The 22,530-nt window shown below is 44.9% G+C and overlaps 1 protein-coding gene across 1 annotated transcript in view; it reads left to right on the forward strand.

The window, feature by feature from the left end:
* Positions 1 to 21,939, forward strand: part of nmbr (neuromedin B receptor) — a 42,276-nt gene extending 20,337 nt beyond the window's left edge. Inside the window, exons 3-5 of the mRNA XM_070849700.1 lie at positions 692 to 907; positions 19,691 to 19,929; positions 21,774 to 21,939. Coding sequence (XP_070705801.1) covers positions 692 to 907; positions 19,691 to 19,929; positions 21,774 to 21,939 — 621 coding nt within the window. The remainder of the gene's footprint in view (positions 1 to 691; positions 908 to 19,690; positions 19,930 to 21,773) is intronic.
* Positions 21,940 to 22,530: the final 591 nt, after the last annotated feature.

Raw genomic sequence — 22,530 nt, forward strand, 5'->3', positions numbered from 1 at the left:
AGAAGAACCCTGTCTCAGATGTGAGAGCTGAACATCTGGATGGATTTGATCCCAACAGCTTTCGGTTGGCAGAGTGTTTGTGACCTCCTGACGGATGTGTGTGTTCATCACTCGCTTCTGAAGGCTCATCACTGTGCAGCATCGTCTCAGTGCCCCCCCCCCACACACTGACAGCCATAAAGTCCTGTAGAGTCAGATTTATGGAAGCTGAGCGCTGCCATTTAACTCTACAATCTGTTTTATGATCTTCACTCATGCGTTGTTGTGTCTCTTCTTCTTCTTCTATTCTTTTTGGTGCTTGTTTGTTCACTCCTCTAATCTTATTACTGACTTTCTCCCCTTTTTACTGTCACTCTTCGTCTTTTTTCATCTTCCCCCCATGTCATCGCTCCTGTCTTCTAATTTCCTCTCTTTCCCTCTTCTCCTCCTCTTATTTCCTCCTGTCCACCTCTCCTCTCCTCCTCTTCCCTTTTCTATTTTCTCTCACCACTTCTCCAACTTCCTGTCTCTTTCTCCTCTTCTTCAACCATTTCCTGTCTTCCTTCATCTCCTCTCCTTACTTCCTCCTCTCTGCTCCCTTGTTTCCTCTAATCTATCCTCCTACTTCCTTCTCCCTTTCACTTCACTTTTCTTCTTTCTTCCCTCTCTGCCGTCCTCTTCATCCTCTTTTCCTTTCTCCTCCCCCCCACAGGGTCACAGAGACAACACTAACGTCACCTTTGTGAACTGCGTGCCCTACCCGCTGTCCAATCAGATGCATCCTAAGATTCACTCAGTGATGATCTTCCTGGTTTACTTCCTGATCCCTCTGACCATCATCTCCGTGTATTACTACCACATCGCCCGCACGCTCATCAAAAGTGCCCACGACATGCCGGGGGAAGTCAGCGAGCACACCAAGAGACAGGTGACCCCCCACTCACTGACTCACAGAGAGCTGACTCACAGCTTTTCATTCCATCTCAATTTTACGTCCTCGCTTTATGAAAAGCTTCACATAGAGTTAAAACAAAAAGAATAAGATATAATTTAAAAAAAGGACTGAGCTGCTGATTGTGCGCCGCAGTATCCAAAAAGCAATTTTGGAAATATGAAATGGTAAAACAGCAGAGCTGCAGACATCATTTAGTTCTTCTCTGCTGTTTACGGCTCTGATTCTCAGAGAGGAGTCTGCAGCACTCACACTCATTCATTTCACTGTTTTCTGATTATGCTTCTGTGGCGTGACAGTCGATGTCGGACATTATGTTTGTGGGTCCGTCCGTCCGTCTGTCCGTCCGTCTGTCTGTCTGTCTGTCTGTCTGTCTGTCTGTCTGTCTGTCTGTCCCATTCAAGCATTCAAATGAACGTGATATCTCAGCAACACCTTGAATTTTAGTTTTGGCACAAATCATCTGTGTTGAGATGGTGCAAATATTCTCTTGCATGTCTACACACACACACACACACACACACACACACACACACACACACAGTATGAATATGAAAAGATGGACAACATTTCTAAGAACCGTTGAGAAGCAGCTGAATGAGCTCAATGGGAAACACTGGTCTGAAAGCCTTGACAGGAGGCAACGCTTCGTATGTACAGTACAAATGTGTTTTTATACTCAAATGTAGAAACACTGTGATATGATCAAAACATAGGGTTTTATGTCTTTCTCCAAACACTGTATACATCCACACAAACGTTCAACACGCGCAGCAAATTGTAGAAATGTGTCAAAATAAAACTAGAACTATGCAGATAAAATAAATCAGGCAGCCTCGTGGCCACCTCATCAGTGACGATGCCTCTGCAGAAGAGGTGAACGGGATCAGGGACTCCTCTGTGGTGAAGCTCTGACTGCTGATTGAAAACTGGTGTTTGTGGACACACTGGAGAGTTTGAGCTTCGAGTTTTGAACGGCAGCTTGTTCCATGTGAACACAAGAGGTTTTATCCATTAATGCCAAATGTAGAGAGTGTGTGTGGTCTATGGCTGCAGTCTGAGGGGAAAGCAGGACAGCAGAACCGGTGCATGAGCTCCATGTGGTCTTCTGTGTTAAGAACCAGTTTTAGTTTGTAAGAAACTTTAATAATCTGATTTGAAACCTATTTTTTTGAAGCGATCTTCCCTCAGATCTCCCAGTCAGTTGTTCTGACGACACCCGCGCTCACTGGTGGTGACAATGAGTGTGTTTTAATAATCACTGGATTCACCGGGTGACACAATGAGCCACTCTGTCGAAGAGCTGGTCTAACTGTTCGCTCAAAATCAGGCTGAGAAGATTTAACCACCAGTCCATATTCAAACACACTGATCTTTACGTTTCACACACACGGGAACTGTCAAAGTCCGAGCTCGTCACTTTCAGCAGTCGTCAGTATCAGATCGCTTTAATAAAGGATGCTAAAGGATGCTAAAGGATGCTAAAGGACGCTAAAGGATGCTAAAGGATGCTAAAGGACGCTAAAGGACGCTAAAGGATGCCAAAGGACGCCAAAGGACGCTAAAGGACGCTAAAGGATGCTAAAGGACGCCAAAGGACGCTAAAGGACGCTAAAGGATGCCAAAGGACGCTAAAGGACGCTAAAGGATGCTAAAGGACGCTAAAGGATGCTAAAGGATGCTAAAGGATGCCAAAGGACGCTAAAGGACGCCAAAGGACGCTAAAGGACGCTAAAGGATGCTAAAGGACGCTAAAGGACGCTAAAGGACGCAGCGACCGGCTGGCTTCCTGCCACGTGAATCTATCAAAGCTGCAGTTTCCAGCGGTGGAACATTGAACACTACAGAATGAGCTCTAAATGGCTTCTGCTGAACAAAGTGCCGACTATAAATAATATAAAAAACAGTTTTATATGATGTCAACCTGAAGGATTATTAGGTTTATACATAAATTCACAGATTCCTGTTTTTATCTTTACACATTTAGACATTTACACTAAAGTCAAGATTGAGAGAGTGTAAGTGCAGCAGCGTTTGAATGAGCCCCACTGAGAGAGTCACCCTGACACCTGTGTGACATCATGGTGTTGGTTAAATGGAGAAAATGAACATTCGGCACCTTTTCCTGAACGGAGCCGTCCAGCCTTGATGCCAGCTGTGTAAGCAGACATCACATAAAGCTGTGTCTGCACCTCCAGCTCATGATTAGACTACTCTAATTAGTTTGAAGGAGTTACGAGTTGTTTGAGGTAGAAGTGAGGGGGGGGGGGAAGAGGAAAAGTTGAGCAACAACAAAATAAGTTTGACAGAAGAGTGCCGGCAGTGATCTCTTACTCTGGCAAAAGAGAAACAGTTTGGAGGGTTCGTGTAACGGAGATCGACTGGGACTTCATGCTTTTTGCACCCACACCTCCCACCCCCACGGCCTCGGTAAATATTTCAGCCATGAGGGAGCTTTAGAGGAGGACTGTGTCAGTCAGAGAGAGTAATCACTTTACACCAGCTTGATCTTCACAGATGGAGGAGAGGTCAGAGGGAGGGGGGAGCTGAATTATTAAAGACCCGACAGCAGCAGGTCAGATCAGGTGTCCGTGCTGGGAACCACTGCTCCGTCCGCGGGGTTCACCCCCCCGACAACAACGAGTCACTCCGAGCTGCTGCTCCCAGCTCATCTCTCCTCACTCAAACACTCACCAAGCGTTTCCACTCTGCTGTTCTTTAATCACTGGGGGTGAAGGGACGAGGAGCTCTGGACGTCAGGCTGCTGGAGGAGTTCTGATGAAACATCTGTGCAGGAAGTGTTGAGGTAACAGAGCGGGTGGAGTTCTTAGTGTTACTCACTCAGACGGAGACCTGAGGCTCACATTTAACTTGACACACTTGAACTATTCAAACAGAGTTCAAACAGCTTTGAAAGAAGTCTCCTGACCTGGACTAGAGACTCAGCTGATCTGGGACCAAAGGACTTGTTGTGTAAATCCCTTTAAACCTGCCTCTGACTTGGACTTACCCCAACAAAATGTCTTTTTTGTGTTGGCTGCTGGTCTGATTTTGTTCCTTGACTGTCACAGTTGTACTTTGCCTGCACATGTGATGCCTGTGAAAGCATAATGAATAGAAGTGAGCTGTTGATGGAACCAGTCCAGCTGGTCCAGTTAAACTAGGAACACAAACTTGGTTATACAACCAGTTTTGGAGTCGTTCTTCTCATCTGACAGGTTTTATTTTCTCCTTACTGTGCTCGGAGCCCATTAATTGAAGATGCCACCCTGAGAACACATGAACAGTGGTGGGGGAGGCTCTGCTGCAGCCCCGTGTGGCTCTGCAGGTCTGAGGGGACACTTTGCAGCGGAGTTGACCTCGACAAACTCGGGGTTAATGGAGAGTCACTGACTAACAAACAGTGAATCAACTCCTGCCGCTGAGAGCTGAGAGCTGAGAGCTGAGAGAGGAGGAGGATCATCAGAGATGGGCAGTGAAACGTGAAGCTCAGACATTAGCTTTATACTGCAGCTGAAGACCACACACTCCAGAAGCTGGAGGAAAATATTCAGGTTATATTCACAGAGCCGTCACATCGACTTTGTGAGGGGAAGAAAACAAACCACCATCAGCAGGAGACCAAAATGCTCCTGGACACTAATGGACCAATCAGAGCAGCCAATCATGAGAATAATAATCAAATCCTGTCTTCAACAAAAGCTGTTCTTGTTCTTCTTCTTCTTCTCGTAGAGAAGTAGAGCCGTCCACTGACATGATTCAACTGAACGCTTTGAATTGGCAGCAGCCATCTTGGTTGTCCTCTGTCAGTCCTCTGTCCGATATGAAACCCGGGCCAGGACGGGTCTGCCAGAGCAGATGAAACACGAGGGAAGATCCTTTCCTCATGTCATGAGCCAGATCCACGAAGAAGTGGTGTTAGAAACCAAGTTTAACCAAGAGCCATGTTCCTTATCACAGGTCAAACAGACTTTACATAGAGTACAACTCAGCATACATGAAGAAGAAGGCTCCAGAGATCAATGTTTTATCACTTATAAACTGTAAATCACTGAAAACTGCTTTTAGATACAATGATGAGTAACAGCTGTTACCTCTGTCTTCTCAGGAGCTCCTTCCACATTACAGAATTATTTAGAAGTGACGGATCTATAAAAGAGTGTCTATGTTCTCCATGCCCCCCCCTCCTCACGCCATGTGGGTGTTTATCGTCTGATTCATCTACAGTTGAATCCATCTGCGCCTCCTCGTAGGGGAGCGATGCCGTCGGTGCTTTCTTAAATGGATAAAGCCTCTTCACATGTCGCTGGTATCGGCACATCTACGGAGGTTGGAAGCCAATTGGTGCATTAACCGATGCCCACATCAATTCCAAACACGCCTCCTATCTTATCTGAGAGCCGAGCTAATTCATTATGCTCCCGCAGATAAGAAATACATTAGAGGACAGCCAGCGCGTCCCGACACACAGCAGCGCCGGGGAGCCACGTTTCAGACCACATCATCTATCAGGAAAGGCTCATAATGGGGGTTTGTGACGCTGACAAACGAGGCGTTTTAATTTAGAGTTTCAAAAGTTCTGTTTTTGTTTGCGCACACACACACACGTGAAAGATAAGAAAGAAAGAAAAGCTGCTTCAGAACAAAGGATCAGAAGAGAATTTAGCCACATTACTGGAAGATGAAGACAGTCTAGACCAGGGTCCAGTACGTCGATCGAGATCTACCGGTTGATCACGGAGGCAGTGACGGTAGAGTGTGTGACATTAAAAAAAAAGATTTTAGTCCATCATCTGTCATCCCTAGTTAGGACTAAGCAGTTTAGAAAATGAATAGATTAATGAATGTATCCTCCCTATGACGTTTGTGACGTTTGTGACGGGCTAGCTGCTGCAAAACTCCAGTGAACTGTCGAAGTGACCTAGTTAGCCTTCCAATCTATATCTACTTAAAGAAGGGATATTCTGGGATGGGGAGCAGGACAGGAAGGGAGATTAGACTCCATCAGAGGAAGGTAGAGACCATAAATATAGTGAATGTTCCAGTTCCTCTGGTCACCTGTGTGATTACTGCTGTCAGTTTAATGTGTAACACCAGGAGTTACATTAGCTACAACACACACTCCTCACTAAAAGTCAGGGATGTTCAGCTTTCAGGTGAAGTTTCAGGATGAACCTAAAATGCATTCTAACCTTTCTAGGTGAACTTAATGTGACCTTCTCTAAACCTTTGAATGCACATGTCCAACTGTTCAGTGTCTCAGTACTTTCTGCACCAGCTGCTGTTCTCTAACAAGAAGCTTAACAGCAACATTCACAACAGGTTTGATCCCTGAATCCACCAATACATTTCCTGCTTCAGTTAGAATTGGTATTTAAACAGTCCTCCTCATCCTGCTGTTCACATTCTGACATCATGAGACCAAGACGACACCTAACAGTTGATCAGCAGCACCTCAACACTGGAGGCTTCAAACAGGAAGTCCTCAGACGGAGGTGTTCACTGAGCTTAGAGGGTCACAGAGTGTCATCAGGAGGTTGGAACAGTGATACAGAGACTGGAAGAGTCACAGAAAGGAGAGGAGTGGACGTCCTTTGGCCACGTCCCAATTTATTGAGACACTGAACATGTTTTGTTGTGGTATACCTACCACTGTTGGTAGATTTTCTTCAAATAAATTGTTTAAGATGAATAAAATCACCAGTGCATGCTTCTACTTAAATGTCCTACTTTCATGATATAATATCACTGTAGCATTCACTTTTTACATTTTCCATATATTTCACCTGAAAGCTGAATATCCCTAACTTTTAGTGAGTAGTGTATGTTGAATATATAAAGTATATCAGTATATATAGAAATTAATATATGTTTAGCCTTTTTAATGTAGGTAGATCATTTTGACCTGGTCATTTTAAAAGTAGCTCGTGAGCTGAAAAAGTGTGCCCCCCCCCTGATCTAGACTAATAGAAATGAGTTAGACTGGAAAATTCTCAGTTTAACACACAAGCTGGAGACGCCCCCCCCCCTCCCTCCCTGAGAGCCGACCGCTGCACCTGCTTTGTTTGAATGCGGGGGGGCTGTTCTGTGTGCAGTCTGTCAAACACACACGGGTCAACTGGAGACTTTAAATTGCCTGTACAGTTGTCTGTCTGTCGTGAGGTGATCTTCTGGGATGGCATACAAATAGCACATTGCTTGAAAGGCCTTCCGGGGGGGTCCGGCCTCTACAGGGACGCTTTAAGCTCCTCTGGTTGTGATTCTACACCGTTCGCTTCAAACTACATGTTCTCATTCTGCAGTCACCTCATAATACTACCGTCTAACGCCTGCCGACGCTTTCAAAATACACTTTCAGCTTCTTCAGACTCTACTTCTGATTACATTTTCAAAATAAAGCTCGCTGACAGACGTTTCAGGGGTTCAGTGAGGCGATGACACCTACGACGGCAAGCGCAGTATGAAAAGTGACGCCTGCCATTGTTTCCTTTCCAACATCAGTCAGTGGAGACTAGAGGACTTATAATAGGTAACACTTAACAGAGGTAACAAGTCCTGGACAGACGGGTACAAGTGTGCAGTCTGCTGATGTTAGAGAGAGTTAAGAGATGAAGGTTGAGTTGAAGAGGTGAAGCTTCACACGACTCTTTCTGGTGTTGAATGATTCAGGTAGTTTGTGTGTGTAAAGAACAGAGGGATGTTCACAGCTGGATTAGTAACGTTCAGCAGATGTTGGAGTTTAAAAGTCGTGCAGCTGTTTTTACCTGAAGGCTCAAACTTTATGGAGATAAAAAAAAAACAGGAAACTAAATTATGAGCTTTTCAATTCGACATGTCAGAATGATCTCACCACAAACTCAGATTTTACGGAGCTGTTTCGTGACCTCGTCCACGTCGGCTGGAATATTTTTAATTCAAGATTTTAGGATTTGTTTTCTTTTTCCATATGAACCGGAGCTATTTCAGCTCATGCTAAGATACCGTGTGTGGCTGCCATGTGAGGGAATGAACCGTCAAACACTCCAATCTTTAACAAATCTTTATTTTACTTTGTCAGTTTTTAGAGAAAACATAAAGTTGTATTCATGTAATGACACTTTACAGGAAATACACTTTAAAAGTTAAAGATTCTTTCGTGGCAGTTAAAACAGTTATGGTGCTTTTCCACTAGTACCTACTCGACTTGGTCTTCCTGGTTCTCCACCAGGTGATAGTTCCTGGTACCAGGTACTATTTTAGTAGCTCCTCTGCCGGGGTTCCAAGCGAGCTGAGTCGAGCTGACAATGTGACGTCATCAGACTGCAGGCCACTGATTGGCCAATCAGGGAGTGACATCACTGGATGAGTCATGAGAACGACTCAGTTTTTAAAACCTGGAAACAGACCGAACGTTTTTATTATTCCTGTGAACGAGGTGAACTGATCCACACAAACCAAACGCTCCACGTCCTCAGTTGTGTTTGTGTTTGTGCCGTATACAAATTACACCACTGGAGTTTCGGGCCGCCTTGCTATGACGACCCCCCCACTTTGAGGAGGTACGCTACTGTAATGGAAAACCAACCAAACCGAGGCGAGTAGAGCTGAAACACAGAAAACATGTTCAACCCACAGGAGGTCCAACGACGGGCAGAGAGCAGCTGATCATGAATAACGACAAAGAGGGAGACAGGAGGGGGGAAGTGCAATTGATTTTAGATGTGAGTCAGTGTTCGAGAGCACAAAGCCTCCAACACTTCACAGAACCCAAACAACTGCTCCCGATGAACCCATTTCCCTTCACCTGCAGCACTTCACCTCCCACAGGTGGGGAGGCTGGTTACTGTGGCGGCACCGCTTTCATTTTATTACAAAGTTCAGAGTTTATCATGAATTAAATCCCACATTTTGCTTCTGGCCGTTTGGCAGAGGAGCCCCACAACAAATATTTCATAAACAGCACCACCATCCCATCGGAGTCCTTCCTTTTAGCTCCGGTTTGGTCTCCAGGTAACAAAAATGAACTGGTAAAAATGGAGGCGATGAAAATGGATGTGAAATGAAAAGCAGCCTGATAAATGATGAATTTAATATGATGAAAGCCACGTTTCATCTTTTCCCATCTGACGTTCATTAGTCATCACTCACAGGACAAAATGAGCATTTCTCATTTGAGGAAAGTGATCACATGGGTGGGAGCAACAGAAGATAACTGATCGACGTGGACGTGATGAAAATTATTACAAAAGAATAAAGTGATGAAACGCGTGTGAAGTGAAAACTGTCAAGTGATTTAAACTTGACGGACATGGTGGGTGCTAGACGTGGAGGTGATTAAAGCACATGGGAATCATAAAGGTGAGGTGTAAAAATGTGAAAGGAGAAGCGTGTGAGCGATAACTGACGGAGTGATCTGATCGATTTGAAGCTGATGTGATACGATCAGAACTTAAAGGAGGAAGCGGCTGAAGGCTGAAAGAAACAGAAAGCTGCTTATATATGAATCATGGAAACGGATGAGGAGACAAACAGGCTGAGAAATGATCTATTGATCTGAATAAACTGCTCCGATCAACTGATCCTGGATCAGTTGTAAAGATAACACATGCTCCTTTCAGTTGTTTTAGTGTTGTTCCACAGTATTATGATCTATTAAAAGTGTGTGTGCTCTCCTCTCACACACACACCTGACAAATATGTGGAATAAATACTTCCTTTAAAGGAAAACAACACGATGATCCTCCATCAGAATCAGATCATTTCTATCACCTCCCTCCATGAGGAACAGATCAGCTCCGACCGTCTCACCGAGCCTGTTTGCTGTAAACGCTGAACGCTGGTTAGTGATGAGTGGTGACAGCAGACAGCTGGTTATCACAGAAAGCCTCAGTGTTTAACAGATCAGTTAAAGTTCATCCCTCCGTTTGTCACGTCAAACGTTCCCCCGATTCATTCACGAGCTCCTTCTTTTCCTTCAGTGTTTCCTTCTCTCACACGTTTGATGCCCGTGAGCTCGTATCCTGACTGTTTTAATCATTCAATCTATCAAATCACTTGAGAATTTATCTCTCCAATTTTCATTTCACATCCTCTTTTATCGCTCCATGTTACGATTCACATGCGCTCTTATCACCTCCATCCTTATCATTACCTTCTGTCGCTTTCTCCCCTGATACAGATTCACCAGCAGCTCTCTAGCTGTGTCTGTCTGCCGTTTGCTTTTGGTTCCACGTGTTAGAGTCATCATCAGGTTAAGAACATGTTGGCCGGAGTTACATTTGCTTTTCTGATATTCTCCACATCCAGAGCGGACTTTTGTTGAGCTTGTGCAGCAGCAGCACGGCTTGAGTCATCCCAAGTGACAGCTGACTGACAGCTGCAGGATTCGACAAAATGATTGCACAAGCAGGCGGGTGACAGAGGCGGCCTGAAACCTGCTGTCAGGGTCTGTGTGCTGTAGCTGCAGGTGACACTCAGTGCAGGACGCTCAGGACACTCAGACGCTGAGCAGGCAGGCGGTGACGCAGGCTGCACCCAGCACGTCACTGACGAGTGTTTATCTAGTAGTCCTCATGGGGACCGAAGCCCGGTCCTGGTCCAGGTCAAGTAAAGGTCAGGTTCAGGGTTCGAGCTGTGCTGTCAGTGCAGCTGTGCATGCTCCTGTCGCTCACAGCTGGACACCCCAGTGCTGACAGAGACGGGGGATAACCAGCTCCAGGACTGTCCTCGTCCTGGAGTGAAGGGAGTCCTGGATGAACAAACTTCTTGTTCTCACCCTGAGGAAACTCTGAAACAATAAACTTCAGCCACACTGTCAGGTGGGTGTCGTTGGTGCTGTGCCCACTCCAGCACACCCACTCAGAACGCTGCCTGAGTGCAGTTTAACACATCAAACTATGAGCTTGATTCTTCTAAGATGATGACAGTTTTTGGGGGTCACCGGGGGAGGGGGGCGGACATGTCCCGCGGTCCCCTGTGGCACGCCTACAGCAGTTAGCACTTCAGCCCCTCCCTGCACTCTGCAGTCACCCACCGAGGGCCAGGAGAGGATCCTCAGGAGCTACCAAAGACAGAAGCTTCAGCTCACATGGAAAACATCACAGCAGGAAATATAATAACACACTTCTAACATTTGGTCAGAATAGTCATTTAGCTGAAAACTACAAAATGCAAAGTTTACGCACCACTTTTCAGTTCTGATCTATTTCTTTGTATGTCTTGAGTTTCTTTGGCAAAACGAACAAACAGAGAGGAAATGCTGCCACATAGAAAGTGTCAGAGTGACTGTTAGGAGGGTTAAAGTGTGCTGCAGCGTCATGACCTCACTTAGACAGACAGAAGAAGTCAGGAGAAGCAGACTGAGAGCTGCTGGGTGTCCACACTGTGTCTGGATCTGTACATTAACTAAACATGTGAACAGACGTAGCTGCTCCCTGCAGCTTCTGTCAGGCCCTCTGTGTTGAGATCACACTGTAAACAGGGTACAAGAGGGGGGGGGGGGGGGGGTCCTGTGGAGCTCGTCAGTGGCCGACAAATGACAGAAGGGTTTTTGTTGTGAGCAGGTTTCAGGTGTTCTGGGAGCAGAGCTCACCGCTCAGCCCGCCCCCACCAGAGACCACTAAAGGTTTGCACAGATAACTTGTCACTTTACAGAACACTCAGACCTCCACTTCTGAGGATTCAGGTCCCCTTACAACCTAAAATCTTTCCTCCTCCTCCTCCTCATCATCATCATCCCCACCATTGTCCACGTCCTGCAGGCGGAAGGCTGTTTCAGCACAAACCTCCATTTAAACACAAGCAAGAAGAGAGACCTGATACAACACCTCACCTCACACACTCTAAACTGTCAAAGGTCAGGACTTATTTAGATTTAGACTTAGAAGATTTAAACCTCCCGACACGCAGAATAAGATAAAAACAAGCTTTTATTAAAATTCAGCAGCACAAAGACTGTGAATAGAAAAGGTAAAAAATAAGAATAATTAGAGGTGGATGAGAAAATAAAAGTAGAAGTAGAAGCTACGTTACAGTGGTGAGATTAGTAAGATGATAAAAGCATCGGCTATGCAGTCAAACTCTGTTCCAAGTCGATGCAGAGAGATTATTTCCTCTGCTTGCTCTGGATAAACTCTGTGTGTGTCGTGTCAGCGGTTTGTTGTGTAGGTGACTGTTTACTGGATCAGCACCGCTGTGTGCACCAGCTCTTTGATGAAGTCTTTAAAAAGACACAGTTAACAGTAATCATGAACCAGTTCACATGTTTGTCTTGAAAACAAATAATATAAAAAAATCATCAGAGTCCCAAACAGCAGCAGCAGGAGGTACAAACCCTGTGACTCATCTTTTATCTGAGAGATAACAATAAGCTGGAGTTATGATTCAGGTGACCCCGGGCTGAACCACAGAGCTCTGTTTCACCAAATCTGAACTCATTCGTTCAACTTCAAGTAAAAAATCGAAATCCAAACAGCAGAGATGAAATCATCAGAGTCTGTGATGCTCCATCTTTCTCTCCTCTCGTCCCTCTGGCGTCCTTCAGTGTGACATCAGCAGTGTGTCAGTAGACATCACCTTCCTGCAGGTGAATCCATAGACATATATGTCTATATATCTATATGTATTCTCACTCAGCACCTCTCTGCCTCTGCCACAGAGCTGACCACCCTGCTCTGCAGATATTTCATCCGTCTACTGAAGGTGTTTCTTTCTTGACATCGACAAGCTGGAATAATATCTGACATTTAGCCAACGATATATTTTTTAAATGCTAACCTTTTCCTTAATCTGCACTGGGAAGGAGGTTTCTTTTCGTGAGTTCAGTGGTGAACAAACAGACAGAGGTGAAGCCCGCTGGAGGCACGGCTGCAGCCTCCACTATGTTCCCCGTTTATTGGTTTGTTTGTGGCGTGAATGTAGCCTGAAGCAGCCACATTTCCAATTATGTCTGGAGTTGTTTGGCTGCAGACAGAAAAGGCTGTTTGCAGCTCCTGCGATGATCGATGTGAGAACAGATAATTAGTGACTGTACTCTTTAATGATCTCCACCGGAACAGTAAAGATAAGCAGCAGGAAGAAAAGAGTGGAAAAGCTGAGTCCCAAATCCTCCACAGTGTGAACACACACTAGCCTGGTGAGCACAGTGGTTCTGCAGAACATTCAGAATCAACATTTCATGTTGATTTCTTGTATATCAGCTGCAGAACCACTGAAATCCCTAAAATGTAATGCAGAAGCTGTCTCACACGAGACAGAAGGGTTCGCACATTATTCTGCTTTTGTATGGCACTCTGTCACACACATTCATCAGCAGCACCGACCGGACACACTAACAGCACACACATTAACATGCACCGCAGCAAAGACAAAGGCTGCAGCATTAAATAACACAGGGACTCGCTGCGGCAGTTGAACTCCGACTTTTTTCTGCTTTTCTGCTTCTGATATAAAAACAATGACAAGAGTTCATGTTTATTCATGAAAACTCAACAAAAGAAAAGCCAGAAAGCCCTTAAGCAGCACGCAGAGTACACAAATAAGCTGTGTGTGTGTGTGTGTGTGTGTGTGTGTGTGTGTGTTTCACTGTTCACAGATACTGCAGGGATGTTCAGGCTCAGTATCTAAAGTGTCATCACCTCCTATACTGAGCTGCATTTCCAGTATTGACTCAGAACGGCTCAGGATTCGTCTCGGTTCAGTTCAGTGAAAGAGTAAAGAAACTGTAGGCGCTGAGATCAACTGAGATCAACACACACACACACACACACACACACAGGCTGTACTGGATCAGGAAGAGCATGTAGATGCCAGCAGAGAGCAGAAGGATCAGTTTGACCACACTGTTAAAGCTGCAGCACTAAATGTGTGCGTAGTAACACTGGATCAAAGGTCTCTTATTGTGACAAAGCTTCAGACAGTTATTACCTGCCTCAGCCTTTTATCCTCTTTCAGCGCCTCCCTCTGTTTCCTCAGTGTTTCTAGCAGCAGCTGTTCTCATCAGAGACGCTCTGATGAAGTCATTTTACAGACACACACACGTGAGATGCTGCATCTAGAAATGTGTGGAAAACCCTTTAATCCGAGGCGCCTGGAGGCTGCACTTCTCTGAGTGTGCTTGTCTCCGTTGACAATAATGAATGTGCGCGTGCAGAAGGCAGCTGCAGTCTGGGGAGACCAAAGCAGAGCTAAAAGCAGAGAGAATAGTGGACGTCAGACTGTTCGGCCCACAAGTCGACAGACGTTTTATCTCCAGCTTCATCGGCAGTGGAAACATACCAAGAGCAACTTTATTAATGAAATGAAGGAAAGATTAAGAGACACACTGTGGAGCTGATAATGTTTTTGGTCATAAGCCGAGAACACATTAACACGTTGACCTGATCAATGGGCCTGATGACAAGTCAGACGATCGATAAGGTTATTAGAACAGAGCGCTGACTTGAATCCCTCGTTTTAAAAGCAACAATCACCACCGTTTGCTCCTCGTGATCCCGTTTATTACACGGCTTTGGACTAAAGAAATCAATCATTTGACATAAAATATTGATTCGTAAATGATTTTCTTGCTTCTGCTATCAGATTAACTGCTGAATAGAATAACTGACCAATCAGAGTGGAGTATCTGACAAAGCTCTGGACCGGCTCTTTATGGAAAGAGGCTCGCGATAACATTTGGTATGAATTGGCGCTGCATAGATAAAGATTGATTGATGGATTGATTGACTTGCCGTGCAGACACACACACACACACACACACACACACACACACACTGATTACTAAACAGAAGCTGTCAGCTCATTGTGTCTGTAACATCACTGTCACATCCATAATCACAATAAATAACCTCCTCTTAGACTTAATTAATGACTCACATGGTAAATACCAACAAGCCTCCCTGCTGTTCTCTGGACACTGAAGCAGATGAACACTTCAACGACTACATGCATCTTATTATGCAGATTCTTTCTCCTGTTGTCGAGCTGACCGTGTCGTTTTTTCTCTTTGATTTACTCCTTTGTTCACTTTTCTTTCTGTCAGGGTGCAGCTGGTTTTGTTATGATTCGGACACTTTAACTACACGATAGATGCAGGCTGATGTTTGCTGGCGTGCATGATGGGAGACTTCAGCACGCGCTGCACAGTGGCTGCATTTCATCTGCAAACCCGACAGGATGACGAGCACACGGCTCAAGAAATGTTCGCCTGGATTTTCAGCATTTTGCAGCACTTGGCGCATAATGGAAATGTGACAACGTGACGGCTCGCTGCACCTCAGGTGTCGACCCGTCTCCAGCGAGCCTCTAATGGCAGCTGGCAGCTCGCAACTCCCAGGTAGCTTTGCAGGATTCTTCCTCAGTGACAAAGGCAGCAGTTAGCAGCTCTGCTGGAGAACTCTGAAGATTTATCATGAATGAGCAGAGGAGAAACTCTGTTAGAGACATCTGAATACACCCGCAGCTATGGGAGCAGATGTAGGTGTGTGTGTGTGTGTGTGTGTGTGCTTACTGAACACACATGAGGCTGCATATATGCAAGGAAATACAAGTGAGAAAGTGTATTCACACACATATTTATACACACAACTTCACATAATCCAGGCTTCCTGATGAGCCGGAGCCCAGAGCTGCAGGTGCCTAAGAGGATCTTGGGAGAACGCCAAACTCTGCCCGTCCACTGGCAGCAAATCAGAGCAAACACAAATCAGCAGCCGCCAGCCTAGAGAGCAGAAATGATCCCTGCTCCGTAATCACTAGAGTTTGCTGTTGGTTAACTTTTTTCCCCTAAATTTACTGCGTCTCGTCTTTAACAGGCAACAAGTCGTCCGAGGTGAGAGGCTGCCAGGCGCTGTTAAACTTAATGATGATGGGCTGGAACCTGCATCTGTTCCTCACTGAGCACTGTCTCATTAATTATAGTGTGTTCATGTGAAAATTAACTTCTACAAATGTAATCCTCCACAATCCAATTTTTCACCGCACTCCCATAATATAATCTTCTAATTGTGCGCAAATGAGTTTTTGACGGCGTCGCATCAGGTGAGGTCAGAGTCCACACAGGGAACAACAGATCGGCCACATTTCTGATGTCATGTGAGCGTACGTCAGCTGATTAAGGGCCTTTAACTGTTGATAATAAGGCTTTTGTTCCATCTTTTCTCTTTGCTCTGCCTCACAGCACCGGAGGCATGTTCCTCTTGGAGCGCGATGGCTTCTGTGTGTCTTTGGGCTGCTGGCTGTGTGTTCATCAGCAATTCATTAAAGCAAGAGTTTAAACACATTAGATATAAATATGTTACCCAGATTTTCTGACCTTTGGACGGACCCAGGCTAGCTGTTTCCCCCCATTTCCAGTGTTTATGCTAAGCTAAGGCAACTGGCTGGCTGCTGATGTTTATCATACAGAGAGAGAGAGATATCGATCTCCTCCTCTAACTCTTGGCAAGGAAGTGAAAACATTTCACAAAATATTACTTTAAGCACATAAACAGTGGAGCTGTGTGGCTCAGCACACTTCAACATTGACAGATTCTAAAAAAAAATCCTAATCCTAACTTTGAGGACGTAAAAAATAATAACAGCAGTGCCAGCATTTTTTCCTGGGTTACATTAGAGTTACGGTACTTCCTGTGTTGGACCTGAACTCTGGTGCAGGATACTCCGACATAAGCATGATCCTCAAGTAGGAGCTCTGGGATGTTCCAGTATATTTGCACTTTTCATTTCCACATAACTTTTGACGGCACTAGAAGAATCGGTGAAAGCTCTGCACAGTGTTCTGCAAATGGTGAAACACAAAAAGAGTGTTTCCATCACGATCCGAGCATCTTTCTTTGTCTGATGCATCTTCACGGATGAATCTAACTGGGAAGAGGCACAGTTCACATCTGAGCATGTGGCCTTGATCGCATGAAGCCTGTGCTCCTGATGTGACTGCACATATGAATGTTAATATCAAAGTGAAATATCAAGGTCCTATGTGAGAAAAAGGGGGTTTACGTGACTCTTAAAAGACTCAAGACAGCACACAGCAGCACCGACTGGGCTGGAGCATGCAGGCAGAGCAACACAAATACCCGTCCTTGACACCACGGGTCCTCTGCACCAGCTGATCGCTACTGACAACCCGTCTGTCCACGCAGTTCTCTGCAGTGCGCTGAGGCTCAGCCATTCCCTGAAATATTGAGCAGATGCAGTTGAGGGAAAAGTGAGAAACAAACCCTCCTGCACCTGAAGTAAAGAAACTCCGTGTGGCCTCATGTGTCAACACCACACGTGCTGTAGAGCCGATCTTCTCTTTCTCTCTGTAAACGGGGCGAGACGGGCTAATGTGCTCCTCAGGGTTTAGGAACATGGTTTGTCTGCTGCTCCTCTGTCTGAGCTCTGAAAACTCTCCATCAGTCAGGAGCTCTGATGTGCTTGACGTCTGCAGTACACAGAGAAGCACTTTGAAATCCACTGTCGACATTTTTAGTGTGTTTATGTTGACTTGAACTCCTACGTGCGGAGGTGGATGACCCTTGGGAGATGCATGAGAGACATGATTGACCTTTTCCATACGTCTCTGGCAATCTGAGCATCCGCCTGACAAGGTCAGACTCATTGTGCTTTGCTGTACACATAATACATTTGGTGTTTACACCGATCGTTTCTCTTCCGTGTCTTTTTCTGTTTCCATCCATTTCATCATTGTACATTTGGAGGAAGCCTTTAGCATGCAGGTCTGCAGGGAATCAAGCATGATTCCCTTTTTCCATCAAAACATGTGATTGTTGATGTACAATAACCACTTTTAGCCATGTGTACTTACAGCTTGTATCACTTATCTTTGCATTTTAGCACTCCTACATCGTGCGTGATGGATTTTGAAGCTGCAGTGAAGCCATTTGTAGCCCAGCATTTTAGAATGTAATGGCTCTCTACCTGAATTATTTCAGCCACTGGCACACTGGAGAGAAATATCTATCTAAATTGAATAAGAAGCCCCGACATGAACACACTCCGGAGGAGAAAACCCTGTAATTTAGACCCACATGTTCTGCCAATATTGAATTTGTCATTGACCTCTCGAAGTCGACCACTTATTATAATGAAGATTGATTCCCTTTCTGTCACAGTTATGAAAAAGCACTCCACAAAATCTGAAATGTTGGACATTTTCTGCATCACTTTTCCATCATTTTTGGTGTTTTTTTGTAAATTCAGATTTTAATCAGGTAAAGTTTGCGTCATTTTTTTCTCTAAATGGAAAGTTTGGAGCTGCTAACCAGGGTGTCAGTGACTCCTGCTGGTCCAAAGGTTGGTGCAGGAGCTTTGTTTCCTCTGTGAATGTTTTCAATATGGAAAAGAAGCAGTGAATCGCTCTAACAGTGGCAAGTATGTGTACAGAGGAACAGTGACCACATCAACACTGGCAAGGTGACACAGTGGCAGCCGGAAGTCTTGTGCAATACTTCGTTTATTGTCACAGGTCTGATGGCCACAGACATATGAGAAAGGTCAATTATGTCCCAATCATTTCACACAGGTCACCCACCTCCCTGCGTGAGCATTCACCACAACACAAACACACAGAAAAATGCCTTTCAAAGTGCTTCTCTGTGTACTGTGGACGTCAAACACATCAGACCTTCTGACCTTTGGATGTACGAGCTCCTGATGTCAAACTGACGGAGCCTTTCAGAAGTGGAGCTCCGAAAGAAGAGCAGCTACTTTCACTTTGTTTCAGTGTGAGAGCTGATGCAGCTTAGAGCACAAAGTCAAACACCAATTCCTTAAATCACTTTGCCTGTTATCACAACCCCTGTGTTGCTTTTTAGTGTGTTATCTCTATCGCCATGTAGCCTCTATTGACTTGAACTGTGCAGAGATGATGTGCATACGTCAGTGAACAATACAGTCGTAGCAACAAAGTGCATGTAGATTTGTGTAGGAAGAAGTCAGGGTGGAAACACAGCAGACCAGGGTTCATTTCCTGTATGAAACCAAAAGATTTGAACTGATGTGCTCTTAAGGATAAGAGGATGGATGGACCCTGTGTCAGATACATAATTCAGTTTAACTTGCGTGCGAAGATAAACCAAAAAGCTGGACGTTGTTTCTCACAAAGCTTTGTTTGGAAAGTTGACGTGTTATTGCTAACTTAGCGGTGGAATGAGGGTTTGCTACTTAAACACCATCTCATGAGGTGACACTGCTCAGGACGACCTGACGAAACCAAAACACAAAATTGGTCATTTGTCATCGTCTTCCAAAGTGACAGATGTGGTCCTCCTGATCTGGCACTTCCTCTTGTTATTGCCTTCCAAGACCAGTTTAATTTGTTTAGGTTCACTACGATTAAGGTTTGCTTGAAGTTAGGCCACGGGAGTAGCTTTTTTAGAGGAGATAGAAGAAACACAGGCAACAGAAGGAGGACACACCTTCTGTGGCCTCACCACATGCAGGACATCAAACATTCACCTCAACACCTGCCCATGACGTCTGAGAGCCAGACCTGTGATTTATAATGAGGAGCTATTAATTATCCCCATTACACATCAAACTCAATCAATCATCCTGCTGATGTCCACCACTGCTGACATGTCCCTCCATCAGCACACTGCTCAGGTCTGGGGGCTGTTTTCAGACCCACAGGGTTACATCTTGTATCTGCAGGAGATTCTGCACATGATTACTATCACATTAAGAACATAAAGCTCTCACTGATTATGAATATAATTATACTGGCCTGATTATCAAAAATAAAAATTAGGATTATTTGTTTTTATCTCCGCTCCCCAGATGGAGACGAGGAAGCGTCTGGCCAAGATCGTGCTGGTCTTCGTGGGCCTGTTTGCCCTGTGCTGGTTCCCCAACCACGTGCTCTACATGTACCGCTCCTTCCACTACCACCAGATGGATCTGTCGCTGGCTCACCTCGTCATCACCCTGCTGGCCAGAGTCCTCAGCTTCTCCTCGTCCTGCGTCAACCCCTTCGCCCTCTACCTGCTCAGTGAAAGCTTCCGCAGGCATTTCAACAGGTCAGATCTCATCCCAAGTTAGAGTTTCAGTCTCCCGCCATGGGAAACGCCATAGGTAGACTGTGTGCATACAGAATATATAGAAACATTTATGGAAGGATAAGGCTCTCAGCTGTGTCTCACAAATATAGTTTCATATTAAAAAAAGAGTCAATAATTTCCTAAATAAGCTGAACGCTGCTTTTAGCAAACAGGAGGAAATTCTGTATTTGTTGGAGAATATTTTCAGATTAATACACATTTATTTGAAAAGGCTCTAATTTTTAAGCAAACTCTCTGCCTTCAAGAACAAATCCCTCTTCAGCGAACACACACATGAACATTAGATAAAGTTAACAATTAAAAAGTACAGCGCATGAGGAGGTTGGGGGGGGGGCGGTGGAGGGAGGCGCAGCAGCTAATGGCATCAGGAACTTTTCAGCTGGTAGCCAAACAGTTGATGAATGAGCCAATCAGCTAATGTGAGCACGACTTCAGTGTCCTGCCTGATGCTCATACTGTCCACAAATCACTCCGGTTCAGAAAGATGATAAATCAAATACATCAGTACATTTTACAGCGCTTTACTGACTGCAAGACAATATATCTAACAATGAACTAGCTTTAACGGATGGATTTTAAAAGATTTATGTCCCTATTTCTATATTTTTATATCCCTAGCTCTGTATTTGTCCCTGAGCAGCATACAGTTTAGGACATTCTTCCATCAGGAGAGAAAAGAAGACGTTAATGGCCTGACCATAGAAAGATGGAATAATTGTTTTTGTCTGTGTTGATTGAACCTGTAAAATGCAGGTAATCAGACACGTTGGTGTCACGAGATCAGATCCAAACGCCTGCAGACAGGTGAGGCTTCTTCTGCCGGGCTGCTGCTCAGCATTGGCGGGGCGCTGCTGATGTTTTGCACTCTGTGTACAGACCATAGTAAATTGCAATTGTAGACTAATCAAAACTTTCCAGAAGGCTGAACATTTGTAGAACACTCAGAAATAGATTCAGAAAAAAAAACACAGATGACAAGTACTTCATTTTCCATCGTAAATGGACTCCACAGCCTCGTTGCAAAATGAAGCAATCATGGCCTCGTCATTTTCTAAATCTTCTTTTGAGCGTTCCCACTTCCACTAAACATCCTGCAACTTATCATTATTCTTCCCCTGATGGAAACCCTCTTCAAAACTCTTCACGCCAAAAAACTGTGACTGTCACAGTGTGAAACAGTAACCCGGGGACGGGCTTTGTGCCTTCATTTAGGTCAGATTTGCAGGCAAATCCTGACACCTCAGAAGAAGCAGAGAATAGGTGGAAAAAATAAAATGTGCCTTCGGGAGGCAATTATAGCAGGGCTGTGGCATGAAGCATGTGCCATAATTCACCTGCCTTTGGATTTATTTCTCATTACTCAAAAAGAAGTTTCAACCAAACTATGTTCTTGGATCAAGAGTGAGGATTTCCATAAAGTACAGACATGTTAAATTACAGCCTTCACTTCTGGAGCCACCAGAGAGCGAGTTAATAATGTTTATTTCCCTCTTTCTTAGGATTAGGACTTTGGAAAAAAGTCAAACCAGTCCATACACCAACACATACACATTTCAGAGGTCTTTAAAGTCTGACTACTTTCTTTTAACAATGAACTTTGTGGATATCTTCTGTAATTCCGACTTTCCATTAGAGCTGCAGATTATTTTCTGGATAAATCAACTAATTGTTTACTCTGGAAACAGAAGAACAGAGCATAGAATAAATTCAGAACCTCTAAGATCTGTAATGACGATGATTTAAGGAAAGACTTCAGGTCCTTCAGACTTTTCAAGGTTGCACTTTACTTTCTTCCTCCACAGTCAGCTGCGATGTGGTCGAGGTCCCCGCCCCGAGCGCCAAGCCAGCTACCTGCAAAGCACCTCCCACATCCGCCTCACCTCCATTAAGAAGACCACGACCGCCGCTGCTGCCAACATCACTCCAGCCGCCAACGGCAGCTCCAGCAGACAGGAAGTGGCTCTGTGAACAGGGAGGCTGAGAGGCCGTGATTTTCAGCTTCACCTCGTGCCTGGAAACGCCTGTAAACACAGGTCTCCTGCTGGTATGAGACCAGGAGAGGTATTTTGAGAGTGAAGTGCGGGCTGTGTGGGGGGGCAGAGAAAACTCTATGGGCCTTGTACTGGTTGAATGATTGTACCAGTCGCTCCTGTCAAATCGGACTTCATCATCTACATCATCGACTTGGCAAGCAAACAAAAAGTGCCTCATGGAAATGCAAGGTCAAGCATCAAAAGGAACGGCAGGCAAAAGATACTTCACTTTTCTAAAGCCACAGTTCTTCAGTTTAATTGAAATGTGTTTGCCAAAAGTCGATACCTTACGTAAGGCGTTGGAGAACGTTGACCTCGCGAGGAATCTTTTTTTTGCAAACCACAAGTCCAAGGCTGAGAGGACAGTCTTGTCGACAGGTGTTGTTACCACACTAGCATGTCTGCTGTGAAAGCTTGTCTCTCTGTGCTAAGTTGCTGGAATGCTCTTCATCGATTGATCTAAAAAGCCATTTTCATCTATTTGGTGACACAGTATTGATCCACAGAGCATTTAACCTGTCTTTTT

Source organism: Pempheris klunzingeri, chromosome 18 (assembly GCF_042242105.1).
Source record: "Pempheris klunzingeri isolate RE-2024b chromosome 18, fPemKlu1.hap1, whole genome shotgun sequence".
In the NCBI taxonomy this organism is placed as follows: domain Eukaryota; kingdom Metazoa; phylum Chordata; class Actinopteri; order Acropomatiformes; family Pempheridae; genus Pempheris; species Pempheris klunzingeri.